The sequence below is a fragment of the Wasmannia auropunctata genome, unplaced genomic scaffold, assembly GCF_000956235.1.
Source record: "Wasmannia auropunctata unplaced genomic scaffold, wasmannia.A_1.0 LD335556.1, whole genome shotgun sequence".
Lineage (NCBI taxonomy): Eukaryota > Metazoa > Arthropoda > Insecta > Hymenoptera > Formicidae > Wasmannia > Wasmannia auropunctata.
This window is the reverse complement of record NW_012027334.1, coordinates 117,870-140,074: the sequence shown is the minus strand read 5'-3', so window position 1 is coordinate 140,074 and position 22,205 is coordinate 117,870. Positions and strand designations below refer to the sequence as shown.

Below are 22,205 nucleotides of genomic sequence, written 5' to 3'. Positions count from 1 at the left end.
GACCGAATGCGCGTTCGTTCGTGAGAACGACTACGAGAGTCGCGACTGTCGCGAGAGATCGCACACTCGTGTATCGCGTTGTATTTGTTAGTGGTGTTATGGCGCGGCGAGGTTAGCTCGTCCCGTCGCCGACACCCTCGTCGATGTCCGCGGCGATTGAGGACTCGCGTCGCCGACTCGGCACGTAAGCATGTTCAACTTCCTGAGGACGCGCGCCGCGTCGGGGATGCAGAGCGCGCGTATCGTGTCGACGCTGCCGGTCGCCCAGTGCCGGACGCGGCTGTGCTCGTTCTGCAACTTCCATCATCCGAGCACGCCCCGCGGTAAGTACACGCACGTGTCCGAGACCGTATTTACGAGCCGATCGCGAGTGACACGATATTGCCGTCCAACGCGAACTCGAGCCTTCCTCCCCCCCGTCGCAGTCCTAACCTCTTCGCTTACCGCTCTTTTCCTGATTGACGATCGTAATGAGAGAATTGCACGCTTCGCAGCTCACAGCGCGGTGTCCTCGTGTCTCCTTATTTGCTTCCACGTTAGTTGTCATAAAATAACGATGTCACGCTTTAACAGGGGCTTTGATCAACTTCTCTTCGCTGCACATTTATGTGCGTACATGTATTTGTGGCTGAAAATATTTCGGGACATTCTGTATAGATGGTCCTTGTCAAGGTGATGGAAGATTACATAAAGATGAGCTTATAGTTTAACAATAAGATCCGACATGTTGCGTATATACGTAAACTTTATTATCGATTGCAATGTAAGTACGTACCCACGTCGGTTCTTATTGGTAATTTATATGCTTACGATTTGTGTTCTTTAGGGTCTAAACTACTTCATATCGATTGCATTGAAGAATGGGGGAACCGAGGAACCGTGAGATCCTGCTGTTGCTAAACCTTGTGCTAACTTATTTTGTTTTATTTTCAGCTGTGAGATGTACAGTGATCCGCTGTTACGCAACAACCGATACTGTTAAACTGGAAACTCCCATGCAAAAGAAAGCCAAACGCCGCTCGAAGAAGTACACGGAGCTATTAGAAGGTACGCCAGTTTAGAGAACACACAATGAAAATATACAAAAGGTGACGTGTGTCTAACACGAAGAAGTGAGCAATTAATTCTTTATGATGCATGTTGTAAAGAGTACATTCGAAGAGTTTCTTCAATCAATGACTATTTCGCACGTTATAATATCTCTGTCCTCTAATATGACTCTCCTTCAATCATGTCAGTTTCATTACATTTTTATCAATAAGTCGAGACTGTGACTGGCTCAGTTCTATGTAGAGTGTAGTTCTCTTCTAATCCAAAGTGTTTCAAATGAAAAAAAATGGCATATAATGTAAAAAGAACATGCGCTATGCGTCATTCCGTGAATTTGAAAATTTAATGAATAATAAGTAATTGTCCTTTATCGTTAATGTCATTAGTAACGAACCAGACGACCAACAGTAGAAAAGCAGCAGTGCGCAAGTTGAGTTCTGCCCAGGTGTCCCTCCTGGTGGATGAGCCCAATATCACGCTGGACAAGATCCCTGATTTTCGTAATAAGAAGGAGACGATTGCGACGCAAACGAAGGACATCAATGAAAAGATCGTAAGTAGATTAAATTTTATGTGATGATGAAATGCATCTCTAAGGAGAAGATTGGAATATTAATTATGTAAAACACATTTCTGAATAGAAATATTTAAATTAAGGGTTTGATATGAAGAAGGTGTAATTTAAATATCGGATAAATGATATTCAAATCACTTGCAAAAAGTTAAATTAACATTTCTGAGTAGAGATATTTTAATTAAGGCATGTTTGATATGAAGAAGATATAATTTAAATATCAGATAACATGACATTCAAATCACTTGCAAAAATGAAATTGACATGTTGATTTAGGACGACAAGGTTGACGACACACACGACGTACTTAAGGAATCCGACGAGCAATTAGATGACACGTCCGCAATCGTGGAGAATCTGAAAGAGTCCGGCGTAAGCGATCACACCACGTTGATTAAGGATTCTTCCTTCCTGGATATGCTGCAGCAGATCAAGGAGAATGGCAATGAAGATAAAAGTCTGGATGACATGTAAGTACAATTATAATTGAAATAATCTGTAGAAAAGAGATTCCCTTTATATTCACCGTGTACAATTTATTTTTTTTTATAAAAGTCTGGATGGACATGTACCTAAGTACAATTACAACTGAAATAATCTGGAAAAGAGATTCCTTTTCTTCACTATGTATGATTTATTTTTTTTTTTTTCAGTGCGCAGAACACACCAAAGTGCCACATGACTCCGAATTCGTTTACTAAAATTCCCTTCACGAGTGAGGTGGATAAATTTGATAATCATTCTGGCGAAATTCTAATTTCTCAATTGCTAGTGCATATGGATGTTTTTATACAAATCAAAATGCCGCATAAAGCCTTCAAGATGCTCATGTCGAAGAAAAGTTATTTGAAGCGCAACGAAGCCTCCGCCGTTTCACTCTATAATCTGCTCCTAAAGACCCACGTTTCTAACGCGCACGTGGAAAAGGCATTCGAGATCTACAGAATAATGAAGGAGGAGTCTGTTCAGCCGAACTTCGACACGTTCGCTCTTATGTTCGAGATAATCGAAAGGATAAAAAACAAGGAGAAACGTGCAGGTAAATAGGGATTAATATGATAAAAAACATTGTAATATACAAGATGAGAAAAAAGCACCTTGAAAAGATCTATTAAGATTATAAATATATGAAAAAACCAAACATTTTTTAAAACTGTTTAAGGTGAAAATTTCACAATTTTTAAAAAATTATAATGAAAATATAATGCTCACTCGACAAATTTTTTACGAGAAAATTATTTTTTTATGAGACTTATTGATAAATTCAAAATATTTTTCTTAAATGATTCAATTTTCCTATTCTGTTATTCCGTATATAATGGTTTATCCAATATTTAAAATAAAGTCTAGATTTTCTAAGAAATTGATGTTACTAGAATTTTATAAATTCTATCTGATACACATCTATATTCTATATTATTTGTACCCGCAGAGATTTTATAGATAATCTGATAGGAGCATTTAGATATATATATTTTTTTTTTATATCACAACATTTCTACAATTTGAACATTACTCTTTGCAGAGACCGCGACTGAAGTGATGGAAGACATGAAACGCAGTGGCATCTCCTTCAACGAAATAATGAACGAATCGGTCGTGATGAACACGACGCAACGCAACACTGTTCTTCAATGTATAACATCGTTGGATTCAAATTACCGTTTAAAGCACAAAGAGATCGACACCGCGCACGATTGCAATTTACTGAACAATCTGACGAGGAACCGTAACTATCAGAACCCGGCGAAGGGAGTGGTGACCATGGACGAGCTGCGGAAAATGATGCGCACGCAGGTCAAGCTGGAGAAACAATGTAAACTGGACGTACTGAATATCGCGCTGTTCACCGGCGACTCCAACGTTAGAGAGCAAGCTGTCAAACGGATCGCGGAATGGGAGGAGATCTGGAAGACGACCGTGGCCGAGGCTTTCGACAGGAACTTGACTTACCTGAAGCAGAAGGAGACGAAAACGATGAGCGACTTGAAGACTCTGTATCCGTTTCTGCAAGTGTTGCCCAAGGAGGAGTACGTCAACGCGATTCTGAACGAGATCAACCAGCTGACCAAACTCTCCGAGAATTACAGCTGCACCATGACGCATCTCTATCAAACGCTGGGAGCGTACATTTACAAGAGGTACGAGTTTCAGCGGCAGACGAGGGACGGCATTATAGAGAACTCCGTTCAGATCTACCGAAAGTACTTGGAGTGGTACATGCAGACGGATCCCGCTGACAGGAATGTCAACGGGCGTGTCAAGTGGCAGCGGCTCGTCCAGGAGGCCAAGCGGTCCGGAATCTATTGCGAGACCGCGGTGCCCGAGTGGTCGCGCAACATCAAGATAAACATCGGCAAGTTTCTGTACAACATCATCCTGAACGACGTGAAGATCCCGCACGTGCTCAAGGCCGGCGCGCCCGAGCGGCAGATACCCGCGTTCTACCTGCTCTTCAGGATGCACTCCAACAAGTTCCTGAAGGAGGAGATCAAGCCTCACCCACACTTGCACAGGTTCTACAAGGACTCGCATTCGGACACGCTGTCCTTCGAGACCACCTTCGTGCCGACGTGCTCGCCACCGCGTCCCTGGGTCGACATAAACACCGGTGGTTACCTGTTCTCCAAGATGCCGTTCGCTCGCGATCCGTACATGAAACCGTCGCGCCTGTTGAAGAACACGCCGACGAAGCAGCTGTACCCGGCGCTCGACTGCCTGAATCAACTCGGCTCGATCCCGTGGCGCATCAACATGCCCGTTCTGGATATCCTGATCCAGATCTTCAGAGAGGGCGGCTCGAAGGAGCTGAACGTACCTCAGCCGTCCACGGTGGTCCCGTCTCCGTCGGACATGATCGCGAGCGACGCGGACAGGGATAACAGAGAGACGGTGAAGCTGCTGCTACAGCTCAAGCGCAAAAGAAACGAGATGCACTCGCTGTGGTGCGACTGCCTCTACAAGTTGTCCCTCGCCAATCACTTCAGGGACAAGATATTCTGGATGCCGCACAATCTGGACTTCCGAGGCAGGGCGTACCCGGTGCCGCCTCATCTGACCCACCTCAGCTCGGACCTCGGCCGATCGATCCTCATGTTCGCCCAGGGTAAGCCACTGGGTCCCCGTGGTCTGGACTGGCTGAAGATTCACGCGATCAACATGACCGGTCTGAAGAAGAAGGAGCCGTTGCACACACGGCTGGAGTTCGCGAACGAGATACTGGACCTGATCGTGGACAGCGCGAGGAACCCGCTGACGGGGGAGATGTGGTGGGCCAAGGCCGACGAGCCGTGGCAAACTCTGGCGGCGTGCAAGGAGATCGACAACGCGCTGCGGTCGCCGAACGTGGAGGAGTACGTCTGCCGGCTGCCCATCCACCAGGACGGCAGCTGCAACGGCCTGCAGCACTACGCCGCGCTCGGTAGGGATCTGATAGGCGCGAAGAGCGTGAACCTGTACCCCTCGGACCGGCCGCAGGACGTGTACAGCGTCGTCGCCGACATGGTCGACGAGTACAGGCGGGCCGACGCGGACGCCGGTAACGAGATAGCCAGGGCCCTGGAGGGGCACGTCAAGAGGAAGGTCATAAAGCAGACCGTGATGACCACGGTGTACGGCGTGACCAAGTTCGGCGCCCGGCTGCAGATCGCCAGGCAGCTCAGCGATCTCAAGGACTTCGATGAGAAGTACGTTTGGTCCGGCAGCGGTTACCTCGTCGACAAGACGTTCACGTCCCTTCAGAACATGTTCGAGAGCGCGAGGGAGATACAGAACTGGTTCACGGATTGCGCCAGCGTCATCACGATCAGGTGCAACCAGTACATCCAGTGGGTGACGCCGATGGGTCTTCCGGTCATACAGCCCTACTCCAAGCATAATAGTGACTATCAAAAACAAGAAATTAATACTCCAATGAGAAAGCCCAAGTTCAGGTGAGCACATTAACGTTCATGTTTATTAACATTTCATTGCGTTTACATATTTCTCGTATTTGTATTCGTTCCTTCTGTACGATCGATCGAATAAGATTTGTGGCGAAATAAGAAAATGCGAGAATTCTTATTCCTAAATTATTATATAATAAATGAATTATTATAAAATAAATTATTATATATCGCCAATTCCTGAAATTTCTTCGAAACTGTCGTCTCTCTTTATAGTATATCTCTCGCGTTTACTTTATATATATATATATATATATATATATATATATATATAGTTATTGTTTTTAAATAAAATTTACGTAATGTAAATACTATTTGCAGGAAGCTGGACACTTTGAAGCAAAGGAATGCTTTCGCGCCGAATTTCATCCACTCGCTGGACTCCTCCCACATGATGTTGACGAGTTTGTACTCCGAACAGGCGGGGATCACGTTTATGTCGGTGCACGATTGTTTCTGGACGCACGCCTGCACGGTGGACGTTATGAACAGAGTAAGAATTCATCACAAAGACAGCGTGTAACGCTAAATATTTAAAAATAAATGCGAAAAGCCTTAACGTGCGATGTTCTCGCGTTTTTTCCAGATCTGCCGGGAGCAATTTGTCGCACTTCACAACGAGCCCATTCTCGAGAATCTATCCAAATTCTTTTGTAAGAAATACATAAAACACTTCATGATCGATGGACGGTGAGTTTGATTTGCCACATCTTTTATGATCTCGAATAATGAAAGGATTCGTGGAGATCGCGAATCTGACAGCGCGAAATGTAAAACAAGATGAGATGACGCGTTTCATTGAGATTATAATTTCCCAATTTGTAATTTCAGGGCTGTGAAGCTGAAGAACAAGGGTGCCCCGGTACAGGTCTTCAAGAAGATCCCGAAGAAGGGTAGCTTCGACATCAACGCAGTCATGTCGTCTTCGTACTTCTTTAGTTGAGAGCTCGTAGCTGTATTTATCACGAGAAAAGACGTGTACCACTCGCGAATGCGCACGAATGGCCTAGTTTACACCGTAAGATTAATTGATACAAGTATCAGGTTGGTGCTAAGTACTTACGCGTCACTGTTTGCACCGATTTATTTCGAAATAAGTTATGATAGGGTTTTAGATTTTTCATTTCGCAAAACTTCTGATTTTAATCTTAAAGCAACTTTAACCTAATGCAGCAGTGACGTATTTAATCCGATTGAAAACGAACTAAGTATTTACAATGCGTCAGGATCTTTTGATACGCGTATTTTGGTCTGATAGCGATTCAGGAGTATCAGACCAGACCGTACTAAGATAATTCGCGAATGTTTACACCGACCGTATCAAGTGATTTGTTATTTGATACACGTATCAAGTGCTCGGTGTAAACTAGGCCAATGTAAACCACTGTTAAAAGTTTTTAACAAATAAATTGGCTTTGGCGTGCGTTACATGAAATGTAAATTGAGATATACAATGCAATATATACAAATTTGAAATGCAAATTGAGATATACAAAATAGCTCCTAAAACGATATGTAAATAGTTTGTTAGGACAATAGATTTTTAAAAATCTGATACGTTTTGTCTATAAACTTGTCTCCTCTATGCTCCATGTGTTTTATGACCAAGGAAATTCATTAATCAGTATTCATAATCCTTATGTTTAAGATCGTCTTAAGCACAATTTAATGAAGCTGTATTATTAATTGGATGGTTGAGATTAGATTTAACACAATCTTAAGAAACAAAATTGAACTTGAAGTTTTTCTTCTTTAATTTTTACAAAATTGAACTACTAACATCAAGGAGGATAAGTTGTAGATGATCATAAGATCACGATTCAGATTGGATTTAAAACGATCTTAAATATAAGATCGAATTGTGAATACTGTTCTTAAGCATGATTTTTAGATAATCCTATTAATAAAAATTCTGAGATTTTAAATGATCTTAAAACCACACTTGCATAAAACTATTTAAAACGATTTCACAATAAAATGTAAGATCGGACGATGAATATCGTCCTTAGATTTGATCCTAAAATTTTTCTGTGAGATCTGACTGTAGCATCTCAAAATCTTGAATGTAAAATCAGACTATTACAAATATACCGCCCCACAGATTTCTATACTGGTATAGAAAGACACAAGAGTCGATCGGCTGCGTCTTCAAATTGTACTTTTATTAAAGATGAGGCCTATTAAAACTTGGAATAAAATTTTCTCATTTATTTTCCCTCTTGATCTTCCAAATTTTATTTCTACGTTAAATAATTTCCATTATAATTCTGCTATTTTAAATGCGTTTTAATGTTTTAATATAATTTGCAATATATATCTGAAACAATTTTATGGTATTAGGCAATTAAATTATTGCAATGTATGTATACATATATATAAAATTTTCTATTTTTTATGTTAATTGAAACATTTTTTAATTTTATTTATTAAAGTAGCATTTCTGATTAATATCTAATTGCATTTGTCTTGTTTATTTTCTTTTTTTTTTCTCCAAAGACTGAGTGTACTTACGTATACACACATATACGTCGTGTTAAGTACACTCAGCAAGTGTAGATGAGACGACGTCCGATCGTCGCGACATGATTGGTTCAATTTGAAATTTCTCAAGATCGCATCGTGGCAATTGCGCGCCCAAAACGTTAGCTCCAGAAACAGTAGAAACACGCCGGGCGATGTGGACGATGCGGTCGCATCCAAGTGTATCTCTCTCGCTATCGTTATCGTTTAAGAGAGTATCTCGCGTGTGAATAGAGTGTGTACGTAATGGATGTACGTTGCAGTAATGGAATACAGTGACGGAATGCAGTGATGATGGGATACAGCGAAAATGGAATGCAGTGAAGGAATGCAGTGACGGAATGCAGTGAAGGAATACAGTGAAAATGGAATGCAGTGAAGGAATGCAGTGAAGGAATACAGCGAAAATGGAATGCAGTGAAGGAATGCAGTGAAGGAATGCAGTGAAGGAATGCAGTGAAGGAATGCAGTGAAGGAATACAGTGAAAATGGAATGCAGTGAAGGAATGCAGTGACGGAATGCAGTGACGGAATGCAGTGAAGGAATGCAGTGAAGGAATACAGTGAAAGAATACAGCGAAAATGGAATACAGTGAAGGAATGCAGTGTTTTGTAAGTACATGTGTGAATCACGAGTACTTTGTGTGGTGGCGTCGAAGTACCGGCGACCCGGAGATCCTGTGCTGGATCGTGCCCCCGTGGAGCATCGAACAAGGAGCCGCCGTTCTAGCCTGGATATTTTGGATATTCTGCTCTAAATACAGCCGGGAATGCCAGGATACGTGTGCAAGCCCGGGATCATCGCCAGGTAGTTCACGCACGAACCGATAATCAGGGATTAATATCTGCGACCTCGCCGAGCTGTCTAAATTTTCATCGCGAGAAACGAATCGCGTACGTTGAACGCTGCGTTCCGGTTAATTCGCGATCCGGTGGCGAATTTCGACATTTTCAGGTCTTACGGCGTCGATTCGATGGAAAATTCGACGTCGGATACAGTTTTTTGAGAGATAAGACGACAGATTCGTCAAGTGCGATCCGCGCGACCGTAGCGACGCGTAGCTAAATGTTACTGTTTCATGAAATATGGCAGATATACGACAGTTTTATTAGGTGACTTTCACGCGAACGTATTACCCACGGCCACCCTCACAGCGGATCTTCCGTGAAACGAAAACGCGTTCCTATGGTAATAGTATAGTTATCTGAGATCGTCGGTAACACATACTGCAGTATTTCACGGCACCAGTTGCCACAGCAACGGCGTTGTCAACAAATATAACCTATACATCTCGCTTTCGCTCGTCAGTTATGCGGTATTATTTTAACATCGATACGATGTAAACGAAGAATCGTCCTGCGAATAAATAGGAATTGTTGCATTCACGATGTGTCAAAACCAGCGGGAAAATCCTGTCAACGGCGAAAGCTTGCACACTGCGCGACGATGTGAACCACGACGTTTTTTCCCAGCCGATCGAACGATGTGAAGGTAAACACAGAATATGACATGATGAAAAGTATATAATAATATAAATAAATATACAAAATAGAATACATGTAAAATAAAATGTGTTAATAAATAGAATAATAATAAGTAATAATAAATAGAATGTGTTAATAAAATACAAGTAAAATTTGCAAGTGACAGAAAACGAGTCAAAACGAGTGACCTGTTTAACAAAATTATTAGTAAATAAAACAATTTTATTGATAAAATAATTTTTTAATTTCTTTTCCGTTCTGCATTTTACTTATATATCCATTATTAAGACTGTAGAAAAATGTAGAAATTTTAGTAATTGAATGTTAAAAGGATTTCAAAGATTGTCTTGTTCTTAATATCGTCACGTATTCTTATTTCAGGATAGATCAAAGAATTCAAGTACAGTAGTATCGGACATAAAACAGAGGCAATAATGGATGAAATGGAGTACGTAGCTCTGATCGAGTGGCACTGCCGACAGCACTATTACAACGGCATGCTGGCCCAAGCCAGGCAGGCACGCGACGTTTATCCGAACAGCGAGCGACTGAGGCTCCTGCTCTGCCTGGCGTACATCCTCGTCGGCAAGAGCCACGAGGCCATCAAGGAGAGCTCCAGCCTGGTGAACTACGCGGATTTCACGCTGCCGGCGTTGCTCGTGCAAAACGTCGCCCTGGTCGACGGCGACGTGGAGAGGAGCACCGTGACGCAGATGGAGAACCGGATCCGAGACGAGCGCAGAAAGGCGTCCTGCATCGCGTTGTGCCTGGCGGCGTCCGTGCTGCTCCTCTCCCGGCGAGCGGACAGGGCGAGGGAGTACGTGGACAGGGCGTGGAAATTGAAACCCACGAATATCAACGTGCTGCTCGTCAGGGGATGGCTGGAGATCGGCCTGCGAAGATCGGGCGCGAGCGCCCCGGAGGCGGCGAGCTTCTTCGACTCGGTCCTGAAGGAGGAGCCGAGGAATCTGAGCGCGTTGCTGGGCTCCGCGGAGGCGAAGCGACGCGCCGAGGACTGTCCGGGGGCCGTCATGATACTCAACTCCCTGATCGTGCGCCACCCCAAGCAGCCGCTGCCGTTGATCGAGAAGATGAGGTGCCTGCTGGCGGCGAAGGACTGGGAGCAGGTGCTGGAGCTGGTGAACCGCGTGCTGTCGCTCGAGTCGAACAACCTGGATGCCATCAAGGCGAGCTCGGTGGTGGCTCTGTGCAGGGACGGCAACCCGAGCGAGGGCCTGCCGCAGTTGCAGCTGTTCCTGCGCAACCTGCTGCTCGCCGAGCCGAAGAACATGTCCCTGCTGATCGGGAATCTGCGACTGTTCTCCGGCATCGCGTTCCAGGACAACGGGATTCTGCTGGAGCTCGCACGGACGGCCGAGAAGATGCTGCAGGCGACGTCGTCGAGCAGCGCGGAGCTGATGGCGGAGCTGGGCGACCTGTACGCCGCGCTGGGCAACGTCAAGGACGCCGAGCGCTGGTACAAGAACACCATCCGCGCGGATCCGTCCTCCTTCCCGGCGCTCCTGGGCCTGGCGCGCTGCCAGCTGCTGCAGGGATCCGCGGAGGATCTGGACCAGGCGCGGCAACAGGTGAATAAATAAATATATCCGAAAAAAATTTTGATGTGTACTCTTTTCTTCCAAAGATTAATCTCTAGATATGTCAATTGAGGTGATTGTGATTGAGGATATTACAAAAGTTTATCTCGCGTGTCGCGTTCCAGGTGGAGATCATGATGGAGATACAACCAAACACGACGAACGTGCAGCTGCTGTTCATGTCCGCGAGGATCACTTCCAAGGAAAACAGCGTTAAGGCACTCGGTTACCTGGACGCGGCGGCGAACGTCTTGTTGAACAGCTGCGAGGGCCTTCCTTATGGCTACGAGTACCTTAGCGAGCTTAAACCGAATTTGTGTCTCGAAATTGCGAAGCAGCGTCTGATGCATTCTTTGAACAAGCCCCCAATGAGCGACGAGGTAACCATCTTTCTTGAAGAAGGACGATAAAAGCGAATATATTCTTTATTTTATTTATTATCGATTTATGACATCGAAAACGAAATATCGTATCGACTTTTTTGGTTTAATTCCGTCCTGTTTTTTTTTTTTTTCAAGCTGGGCAGCGCAGTAGAGAAGGAACCGAGCGTCCGCCTGTTAGAACGGCTAGTGGAAGCCTGTTCGGGTTCCAGCGTGGCTGTATTGCTGCTCAGCAAGGCCAGGATGCAGAGCGGCGACTACGAGGGCGCGTTGATCTTGCTCAGGAGACTGTTGGACACGGTGGAGCCGTCCAACGCGCAGGCCCACCTCACGATGGCTCAGATCCTGGCGTATCAGGGCAAGTACCAGCTTGCTTCGCAGAGCCTGGAGGTCGGCCTGAGCTACAACTTCAAGATCAGGGACGAGCCGATCTACCATATGATCATCGGCATGGTGCAACGACAGGCCGGCGATCTGCAGAGCTGCGCCAAGAGCTGCCAGACGGCCATGTCGCTGGCCGGATTGACCGGCGGCGCTAACAAAAAGTCCAGCATGTCCACGTCGGACCGAGCGACGTTGTATCTCGAGTTGATCGCGGCGTACAGCAAGGCGAGACGGTTCGCCGAGGCACTGGCGCTCGTCGACGAGGCGAAAACGAATCTCGCTGGCACCACTGAGCTCGGAAGAATCACCATCGGCACCGCCGAGGTATATCTGGACATAGGAGAACTGGAGAACGCCGTCACGTGCTTACGGAACGTCCGTCCGGGGCAGCCGTACTACTTGCAGGCGCACACCAGATTGGCCGAGATCAATTTGAATTATAGGAAAGATCGTCAGGCATTCGCAAAGTGTTTCAGGTACGAAGAATGTGATTTTTTAAATTTAAATCTATTTGACGCGTTTTTAATAATTAGTTCTTATTGAATATATTATTTATATAGGACTTGGAACGAATACTGTTATTGCTGTTTATCTTTTAGAGAATTGGTGGAACACTGTCCCGGACCGAAGACGTACAGCATGTTGGGTAACGCTTACATGTCCATACAGGAGCCCGAGAGAGCGATAGAGGCGTACGAGCACGCGCTTTCGCAGAATCCGATCAACAAGGCGGACATTGCGAACAAGATGGGCAAAGCGCTCGTCAAAGCGCATCAATACGCGAAAGCGGTCAGTTATTACAAGGATGTAGTGAAGCAGGACAATTGCAGTGCTCTAAAATTAGATCTGGCCAAATTGTACATGAAAATGAAACAGTATGATAAAGCGGAGGCCACTTTGGTGCAAGAGCTGCAAGGTAATTTTACCTGTTCAAATTAATGTTTTATATAAAATTAGTATTAATATGAAATTAATACTTTTATAAAATTAATTATTTAATAATGCTTATAATAATTCTAATATTAACGAATTACTTGCTTATTTATTTTCAAACATAATAATAAACTAAGCTAGATAGATATGTTACATCTGTTCATCTTAATTCTATTCTTCTTTATTTAGACAAGCGGGGCGAGTCCGACATTCTGAGCTTGGAGATGCGAGGACAGGAGTTGCTGTTGCTCGCCAAGGTGCGCGAGAAGTCGGGCAACATCAAAGGCGCGTTGGCGACCTTGAAGGAAGCCAAGGAAAATCAACACAGGTACATCCAACGTCTCGCCGTTTCGCCGGACGTCGCGGATCAGAGACATATGCTGGCGAACATCTGTCTGACGATGGCTGACTACGCGTCGACCTTGCGCAACTACGACGAAGCCATTGTGTATTACAAGGAGGCGCTGGCTCACAAGCCTACGGACGTGAACGCCCTGCTCTCCCTGGCGAAGCTGTACATGCAGGTGAATAATATTAAATTTTATAATCTTTCTAAAATTTTAATTTTTTTTTCTTTATGGAAATATTAATGGAACAATCCATAGAAATAAAGCTTCGGTTTATTAAATGATCGTCGAGAGCCTTGATTTTCCATACTGACGTAAATACGAATATTTATTTATCAGATGAACAACTTGGATCGGTGCGCGCAGAACTGTTCCATCTTGCTGAACGCCGATCCCAACAACGAGGCTGCGTCCGTGATGATGGCGGACCTCGCGTTCCGGAAGGTGGATTTCGACACCGCGGCGTTCCATTTTCGGCAGTTGCTGTTACGCCAGCCCACCTACTGGACCGCCCTGGCGAGGCTGATAGAAGTGTCGCGCAGAACAGGTTTGTCGCGCGACTTGTCGAACTCCTCGCTCTAGAGATATCTGGACAAGGAATCGATGTGATTCGCGGGTCGTAGGTGCTATGGACGACCTCGACGAGTGGCTGCAACGCGCGCAGGTCGCGATGGGCGCCGGCAACGTCGAGGCCGGCTTCCACTACTGCGCCGGGCTGCTGGACTGGCGCACGGGCAAACTGAACTCGGCTCTGCGCAATTTCAACTACGCGCGACGCGATCCGGAATGGGGCCAGCAGGCGATCTACAATATGATTGAGATCTGCCTGGATCCGGACGACGACACCAGTCTGTCGAACGAGGCCTTCAACGACGACGACGCCGAGTATCAGGATTCGAGGACGATGGCTTTGCGGACGGCTTACCGATTGCTCCAGGTACGTTCAGTCAGTGTCGTCTCTCGATGCTTACATACGAATCGATTTGATCTAATAATTTTTATCTCATTATCTACTTATGGAGTATCAGAAATTTTTCATTAAAATATTTTAATTGTCCTAATGATTCAAATAAAACGTATATGTATTATTGTAGGAATTGAATCCCAAGGGCAGCCCTCATGAAGAACTGACCCACAAGCTCCTCAGCAACTTCTTCTTGCTGGCCACCAAGCAGAAGTCCAACATCGAGAAAGCCCTGCAGGAGTGCACCGCGCTAGCCAGTCAGGATACCCTGAGGGATCACGTGGGGCCCGCTCTCGGCATGGCCACCGCGCACATTCTGCTGAAGCAAACGCCGCGCGCCCGGAATCACCTGAAGCGCGTCAGCAAGAACGTGTGGACGTTCGAGGACGCCGAGTACCTGGAGCGTTGCTGGCTGCTGCTGGCGGACATCTACGTGCAATCCAGCAAATACGAACTGGCGAACGAGCTGCTGAAGCGGGTGCTGCAGCACAACGCCACCTGCGTGCGGGCCCACGAGCTGTCGGGTTCGATTACGACTCAAAACATAATAATTAACACTTAAAAATACGCAGAAATTTTAGTCTTTCACATTTTAATCTTAAATTGCAGAATTCTATTGCGAATTGTTCATCCAAAATTGATTTAAGATGTCGCGGTCTCAGCGGTTTCCTCACTTTCAGGCTACATCGCCGAAAAGGATCAGAATTATCGCGACGCGGCGGCGAGATACGGCCAGGCCTGGAAGTGCGGCGGCAAAACGAAGCTGTCGGTCGGCTACAAGCTGGCCTACTGCTGCCTGAAGGCGAAAATCTACGCCGACGCGATCGAGGCGTGTAACGAGGTGCTGAAGCAGAGCTCGGATTATCCGAGGATCAGGAAGGACATCTTGGAGAAGTGTATCAACAACCTGCGCACGTGAAGCATCTGATCGCTCCGTTCAACTTGGGCTTGATATATTGATCGATCGTTTACTTGTTTACGTTACACACATTGTATACAATTATATAATTATACACATCCGTCCTCTGTCGTTATTAATGAAGATATTATGTACCAGTTTTAGAGCGAATAAATATTTAGGCGACTATACTCAATCAGTAGACGCACCTCAGAAACATTTAACAGTTTGTAACATTAATCGCGGTAAATTTATTTCACTAGTAAAATATATATATATATATATATATGTTAAAACGATAACATCAAAGTTTTGCGAAACGGACGAAACCATAATCGGATGATGAGATCACTAAATTGACAATTACTGATTAACAATTACTACAGTGACGATTAATTGGCCATTATCTTACAAATCTATCTATTGTTTTCCTTAATAGCTCGCTTATTATCCTAAGCCATTATTTGCAACTAACGGAAAATTTTGCATCTTCGAATGTAACAATTATTCTAGTTTTTTTTTCTGCGAAGTTGATTCATGGACAATTATTGAAACATAATCAATCAACAGGTTAACGTTCCGTGCGATCGACGAGCGAGATTCACAGGTCCAGGTACATGATCCGCGTGGCCGAGACCGCGCCGCACATCGCCAGGACACTGGCGACGTAAACCACCGCCGCGGTGGTGCCGGTGAGGCTGACGATCGTGCCCAGGCAGCAGGACAGCAGGAACTGCGCGAGGAACACCATGGAGGAGACGATGGCGACGTCGGTCCCCAGGCCGCGCACGAAGCCGCCGGACACCGCGTCGCCGGCGGTCGTCAGGGCGAAGGTCGAGGACGCGTGGTAGTGCGCCACAAGTAGGTAGGGCATGGTGAACAGCGTGGAGTACATGACGCCGGCGGTCCACGAGAAGATGATGACGCCGGCCGGGTGCTTCATCAGGGCCATCAGCAGCATGCCGACGCTGTAGAACAGCAGCCCGTAGATGTAAACCTGGATTTAAAAAAATTTCGACGGATGAAATATCGCGAAGACATTTTTAGACACTCTTTCTCGACCGCAAATAATTGCAATTCTGAAATTTAAAATATATTTAATTAAAAGACTTTCTAGAATTCCTGTGCGGTAGGCGGATAATAATCGAAAGGCTTAAAGAACGTCTACAGTGTTTTAATGTACCCACACAGCATGAAATATTTCAAAAATATGTCCAAAATATTTCATGCAAAATTTGAAATATTTGAAAATATTTTATGAAATATTTCTGAAATATATTCCAGGAAATCAGAGTTTTCTTGAAATATTTCTTGAAATGTTTCGATAGAAATATTTCTAGAATATTTTTGTGAAATAAATATTTTAATGTAATAATTTAAAATGTTTGACAAATGTTTACAAAATATTTCGAAATATTTAATTGAAATATTTCAAAAAATAATTCACAAAAATATTTCATGCTGTGTGGGTATAAGATATATTTGAATATATGTATATCATAAATATTCGAAGTGTTAAATTGAAAAATATTGCATTTTATATCAAAGTTAGTAGTAGTATTTTATATCAAAGTAATTCTAACGCGGACTAGAAAATGTCTATATTGCTTTTACCATTTCCGTTATTATAAATCTGATATATATTCATAAGCATATATTTTAAGAATTAAAAGACGCACAAAAATATCGATTTTAATCTAAAATTAATTAGTATTATTAATATCTGATGTATCGATTAAACGTAACGAATTCCTTACTTTACGCGCTCGGAAACGCTGGATCAGCCGCTCGATGATCAGCGAGTAGCACGAGCAGGACAGCGAATACATGGACATGCCCCAGCACCCGAATCGCACGCCCTCCTCGTAGAGCTCGCGCTCCACGGTGTCCGCGGGCGCCCGCGGATTCCCGCCGAACACCGCCTCGCCCACGAAGTCCGTGAAGTACAGGGAGTAGCAGACGTGCGCCATCCAGCAGAAGAGATTCGTCAGGCAGACCAGGCGTAGACTGTGCGGCATGTAGACGATGGACAGCAGGTACTCCTTCAGGGTCGCCTTGCGGCCCGCTCCGTTCTCGACGTCGTCGAAGCCGTAATTGACGTGGCTGCCCTCGGAGGCTGGCTCCTCGGACTGATCGGAGGATTGCGTCTGGAGCGAACGGCGGGTGAGTTCCTGGATTGATATAATTTTACACGGACGTTTATTAACAATCCTCCCCTGTCAATTAAGAATGTGTTCTCCACCTAGTTTTTCAATTATAAAGATTATAGCCAGTTAAACACGCTTGTCACTTCAATCAAATCAGGAAATCGCGGCTAAGATAAAAAAAAAATGTCATTGGATGGAAATGTCGAGACAATAAGAATGTCCGAGCTTACTTCCGTTTTCGAGAGATCGGTCTCGTGCTCAGCGTCGAACGCGCCGTACGTTCTCGACTCGTCGGGGACAATCTTCTCGCGTTCGTCTTGCTTATTCTCTGCTCCTTGAATCTCTTCCTGAGTCTAGACGCGAAAGAAATATTCGATTTTACTACACGATGGAGAAACAATTAAAAATGATAATAATATGTGTACAGAAGTACACCTTCGACTCGTCCATTTGCCGGCACTGATCTCGCTCGAGTAGCTCGAGAGGAATCTCTTTGAAGCTGGTAATGGTACATATGACGCAGATGACGAAGATGATCGTGATGAGAGTGAAGGTCGCGTGCAGATGTCCGCCCAGCATAACACCGAGCGACGTGGCGTCCCAATTGATGCCGCCCAGTCCGTAGCCCATGAAGCCGCCCAAGCCTGCCATTATGGTGAACGTGCTTAGACCTTTGGCATGGTCCTCTGTGAAACATTTCGGATGTTATAGAAAAATCGCTTGAAAATCGAATCATAATTATCTCCCATCTTCTTTTTTTTTTTTTTTTTTTCATTTGCATTCGTATTTTAAAGAATTAAATTTTATTTCAACGATCGATTCTCAGAGGATTCACAGGATTTATGTATTGAGTCTTGGAGAACACCTGAATACTTACCGGGTAGAGTGACATCGAGCAGATACGCCCTCGCCGGACTCTGACAGGCGTCGGCGTCGAAGTCGAGCAGCACCGTGCCGAGAATAGTGAAGAAGATACCCCAGGAGTGCGAGGAAGCCCTTCCAACCGGCCCGGCCGTCACTTCCTCGGGCAGCTTCGCCGTTGTGCGATGTCCGAGTGGGATTGTCTCGTTCGTGCGGATCGGCGTGTCGCCGAACACGTAGCCGATGTGTTCACCGTTTGGCACCAGGATGAGACCTGCGAAAATGCAAAAGTTCAAACTCGCCCCTTTGACGCTCAAATATTCGCCGCAGAAGAGTCTAAAACTCGCAGGTAAGAACGGCAAATGTAAGGCAAATTTATTTAAAAAAGCGAAAAACATTTCCGATATTAAAATGAAAAGAGATACGAAAAAACCTGCGGCTTGCCTATGAAAACTCCGAGGGCCAACAGGAGGATGAAGGGCCGCCTCCTGCCGTACTTGAGCCTACAGCGGTCGCTTACGCTGCCAAGAATCGGCGTCACGAAGAAGCCCACAAGGGGGCTAAGCGCCCACACTAGCGTCATGTGCTGGTGATCGACGCCGATCTTGAGCAGCGTCGGCGAGACGAAAGCGGTCTCCGCCGCGTACGAAAACTCGATCCCCATTACGGCCGCCGACACCCTCACCAGTTCGGCGCGAGTTTTCTTCCTGAGATTATTAGAAAGAACAAATAGAGAAAAGGAAATTAATACTATATATTTAACATATAATTAATATTACAATGTATATTTCTATTAAATTGAATGTAAATATGACATAACATTGAACTGTAATATATATAATAATGCTATTTTAAATTTATAATTATAATATATGCTATACATACAAGTTCCATTTTATGTTTGACAATTAAATGTTTGGAAATCTCGGGCTTTTAGAGAATAATGTTTCAGACAAACGTTGTAAGGTTTCGAGGAGGTATTTTGATCAAGTTGTTTTTTTTTTCTAAGTGAAGGCGCTAAAAAGATATAAAGTTTAATTTTTGAAAGTTATATAATTCTTTTTACATAATATGATTCATGTAATATTCTGTTATGCATAAAAGTATGACGGTACAATTATCAAGAAATCAATAATTTACGAGATATTTCATAGTTTATGTCGAAGCATGGCATGATAAAGTATGAAATAATCGCGTAAAGTATTGATTTTTTGATAACTTTACCTTAACACTTTTATATACAGAATAATTAGAGGAATCATATTATGTCAAAAAAATTACATAATTCCATTTTAAAAAAAGGGAGGTGATCTCCGTATCTTTTTGCTTCCATCTAGAAAAAAAACATTTTGACCAAAATACGTTCCCCTTGAAACTACAACTTTGTCTGAAACATTTTTTTAATAAAACAATTTTTCTATAAAACCCTACGATTTCCAAATATTTGATTGTTAGATATAAAATGGAACACCTCTGAATTTGCAAGAACAAAGAAATTGATCTAAAAATTCGGATGAAAAAATTTCTCATATAAATCAAAACAAAGAATAAAATGTCTATGTGAGCCGTCGTATAGGTGCGTGAATCAATAAAACATTTTCAGGAGCAAAGAATGTATTGCTTAACAGTTTGTTAAGTAAGTATATACGTTTCGACTCCAAATTTGAGTCCTGTTCAGTGCAATAGATATTAATGAAGAGACTCAAATTTGAAGTTGAAACGTTTGTACAAACTGTTGAGCAAGTACATTCATCGCTCCTTGTAAAAGTATTTTATTGATTCACGCATCTACAATTGCGGCGACTCACATAGGCATTTTATTGTTTTTGTTATTTGATTTATTCTTGGAGTCTTATCGTAGTTATTTTCTAATTTATTAGTATCTCATATCAATCTCGTAATATTTTAAAGAATTTTTTACATTAAAAATTTACGATTTCTAAAAAAATACCTTAAAGTTCTTCGGATTTTATAAGTTTTTTTCGAAATTAAGATTTCAAATTATGGAATTCAAATGATGGAATCTTGAAATATTTCGGAATTACATGTAAAGAATCTTAGATGAGATGTAGACTTTCTCAGCATTTTCAAATGTGTTTTAATTTGTATTTTAAAATTTGATAAATTTTCCAAGAAGTTATAAAATTCTGAAAAATTATATGAGAAAGTGTATACGAATTTTTCTCTGGGGAATACACTGATATATCATTCAGAGTACGGAACCGACTATACGTGGAATTCTTCACCTGTAGACGTGAGAATAGTCGTTCAAGGTGCGCTCCAATTTGGGCGGCCCCCGTAAATGATGTCTCAGCCCTTCCAGACCTTGATCCAGATTCAACCCGTTTTTCCATTCTTTCCACACGCTCCATCGTTCCCTGATACTCTCGCGAACACCGTGAATCCTACCCGTGAGTCCCTCGTACTCGTGCAATTTGTCCACCATGGTCGACTCTTATCTCGCGCGACACAGGATGAGCGATGAAACGGTGGGGCACTCGAGTGCGATAAAATGCGTCATTGTTCAAAAAGATGACGCTGATCGAGCCGCGATTTCCATATCTTTTTCTCGCAAACTACTATAAGCTATTAACTGTAAAAAGAAATGTTTAAGACACCCGCCCGGAAAGTAAGGAAGTTTAAATTCAAAATTCTTGGCTGAGGTAATATTTTTCGTAGCGAAATTTCTTTACATTCTCGCATGTCGTTGGCGGGAGAGAAGAATATTGATGCTTCAGTAAGCATCAATATTATTAAATTGACTATCAATTTAATACTGTGCTATTACTATTCTGATTTAATTAAAAACTGCGTGTCGATACCGAAAGAAACGGCGCGCAGTTTGTATGAAAAAATTTGTACTGAAAAAATGTAGGATAAAATCAACTGAAATTTTATTGAGCACCAAAATCCTACTGTAACTATCTTGAATTTAATTGTGTTTAAAAAAAAATATTATATCGATCGCAAATATCTTTATTAGAGATAGTTTTACAGAACGCGCAGCTGCTTGTTTTTATCATACAAATTCTATTTTAATTTCCCATTTTATCTAATTTAATTTTTATTTCAACAAACAGGAGATAAATCAGTTGAAATAAATAAAAACGTAATTTTAATCTTTTATTGACTAACCGCGATTTTATTGTTATATATCTGTCATAATGCGTGAAGTAGATCTTCTAAATCTTCCCGAGTTAAGAAACTCCGCGTCGCATTTTTCGTCGCGTTACATCTTACTCAATTAAGTGACAAATTTGTTGAATATAATCAATCGAAACAACATAGGAGACGGCACGAAGAAACTCTCAGTCTCAGTTCTCGTTCCGGCTTGTTGACGGGATTTTGGCGGAAATACGAGTCGCTTGCGAGTCTCGGCTGGACCACATCGCGACGCGCGCGGTGAAGGCGCGGACGCGGACGGACGACGGACGACGACTGAGGGTGCAAGCCCCCTCGCGCGCTGCAAGCTCGCCGCGCGGAAGCGAGCACGAAAGCGCGAGAGGTGCCCGCGCAATCTCCAGGAGAAACGCGTTGGATTCTCGAAATGAGCTTGCCAAAGGGAGGACAGCTCGTTGACCGATGAAATCTCCCAATTAAAACGTGTCATAAGGCGAATCTTTTCGAATTTCAGAAATCGAGCCGAAATATCGAAGACTGTCGAGATATTTGCGAGATCTTGTATAATGTATACAATTCGGAATCGCGAAGTCGACCTTGCGGAAGAAAAGAGAGAATTGCTTTATAATTATTTTATAAATATTGCAATTATAATCTGTGTTTGCTGAATCGTAAAAGTATCAAGAATTGAACGGATTCTTTCTTTCCTTGGAAGGAAGGAAGGATCCAGTCGTCATCGGTATCGGCGGCAGCCGGAGACGATCATTATTTCGTCTCCGACGAGTAAATCCGGGAGACTCGTTTCGAGACCTTGTTGCTGCATTTTTCTTCATAGTAACGGCGCGGGAGGTTTACGCGACGTCCAATAAGGGAGGAACGCGCGCTCTTTCACTCCCGGCGCACACAATCCGATTACCTGCGTATAGCGGTAAATACGTCCACGGTAAATCGAGCAAATACACGGAGTTCTATTCATTTCGCTCTCCGCGTCCCCCCCCCC

The 22,205-nt window shown here is 43.7% G+C and overlaps 3 protein-coding genes across 4 annotated transcripts; 2 read left to right on the top strand and 1 right to left on the bottom strand.

Annotated features, from left to right (window-relative positions):
* Nucleotides 1–68: 68 nt before the first annotated feature.
* LOC105456745 (DNA-directed RNA polymerase, mitochondrial) lies at nt 69–7,761 on the top strand. The gene is made up of 9 exons (XM_011701018.1): nt 69–323; nt 934–1,047; nt 1,437–1,603; nt 1,901–2,094; nt 2,278–2,663; nt 3,150–5,556; nt 5,890–6,061; nt 6,155–6,258; nt 6,400–7,761. Exons 1-9 carry the CDS (start codon nt 191–193, stop codon nt 6,509–6,511), a joined length of 3,789 nt encoding a protein of 1,262 aa, XP_011699320.1. The 5' UTR covers nt 69–190; the 3' UTR covers nt 6,512–7,761.
* A 1,598-nt stretch (nt 7,762–9,359) lies between these two features.
* LOC105456743 (tetratricopeptide repeat protein 21B-like) lies at nt 9,360–15,273 on the top strand. Its single transcript, XM_011701014.1, has 10 exons — nt 9,360–9,580; nt 9,955–11,162; nt 11,297–11,551; nt 11,690–12,411; nt 12,535–12,851; nt 13,058–13,392; nt 13,555–13,762; nt 13,839–14,152; nt 14,310–14,703; nt 14,860–15,273. The coding sequence occupies exons 2-10, from the start codon at nt 10,008–10,010 to the stop codon at nt 15,096–15,098; spliced, it is 3,939 nt and encodes a 1,312-aa protein (XP_011699316.1). The 5' UTR covers nt 9,360–9,580; nt 9,955–10,007; the 3' UTR covers nt 15,099–15,273.
* On the bottom strand, nt 15,112–21,519 carry LOC105456744 (proton-associated sugar transporter A-like). 2 transcript variants are annotated; one of them, XM_011701015.1, is made up of 8 exons: nt 21,221–21,519; nt 20,332–20,678; nt 18,530–18,792; nt 18,102–18,359; nt 17,660–17,910; nt 17,455–17,577; nt 16,835–17,248; nt 15,112–16,074 (listed from the first exon to the last, which is right to left on the bottom strand). In XM_011701015.1, the coding sequence occupies exons 2-8, from the start codon at nt 20,529–20,531 to the stop codon at nt 15,679–15,681; spliced, it is 1,905 nt and encodes a 634-aa protein (XP_011699317.1). In that variant the 5' UTR covers nt 20,532–20,678; nt 21,221–21,519; the 3' UTR covers nt 15,112–15,678. The 2 variants fall into 2 exon arrangements, with proteins under 2 accessions (XP_011699317.1, XP_011699318.1); XM_011701016.1 differs by having other exon boundaries at nt 21,326–21,519.
* Between the last annotated feature and the right edge of the window lie 686 nt (nt 21,520–22,205).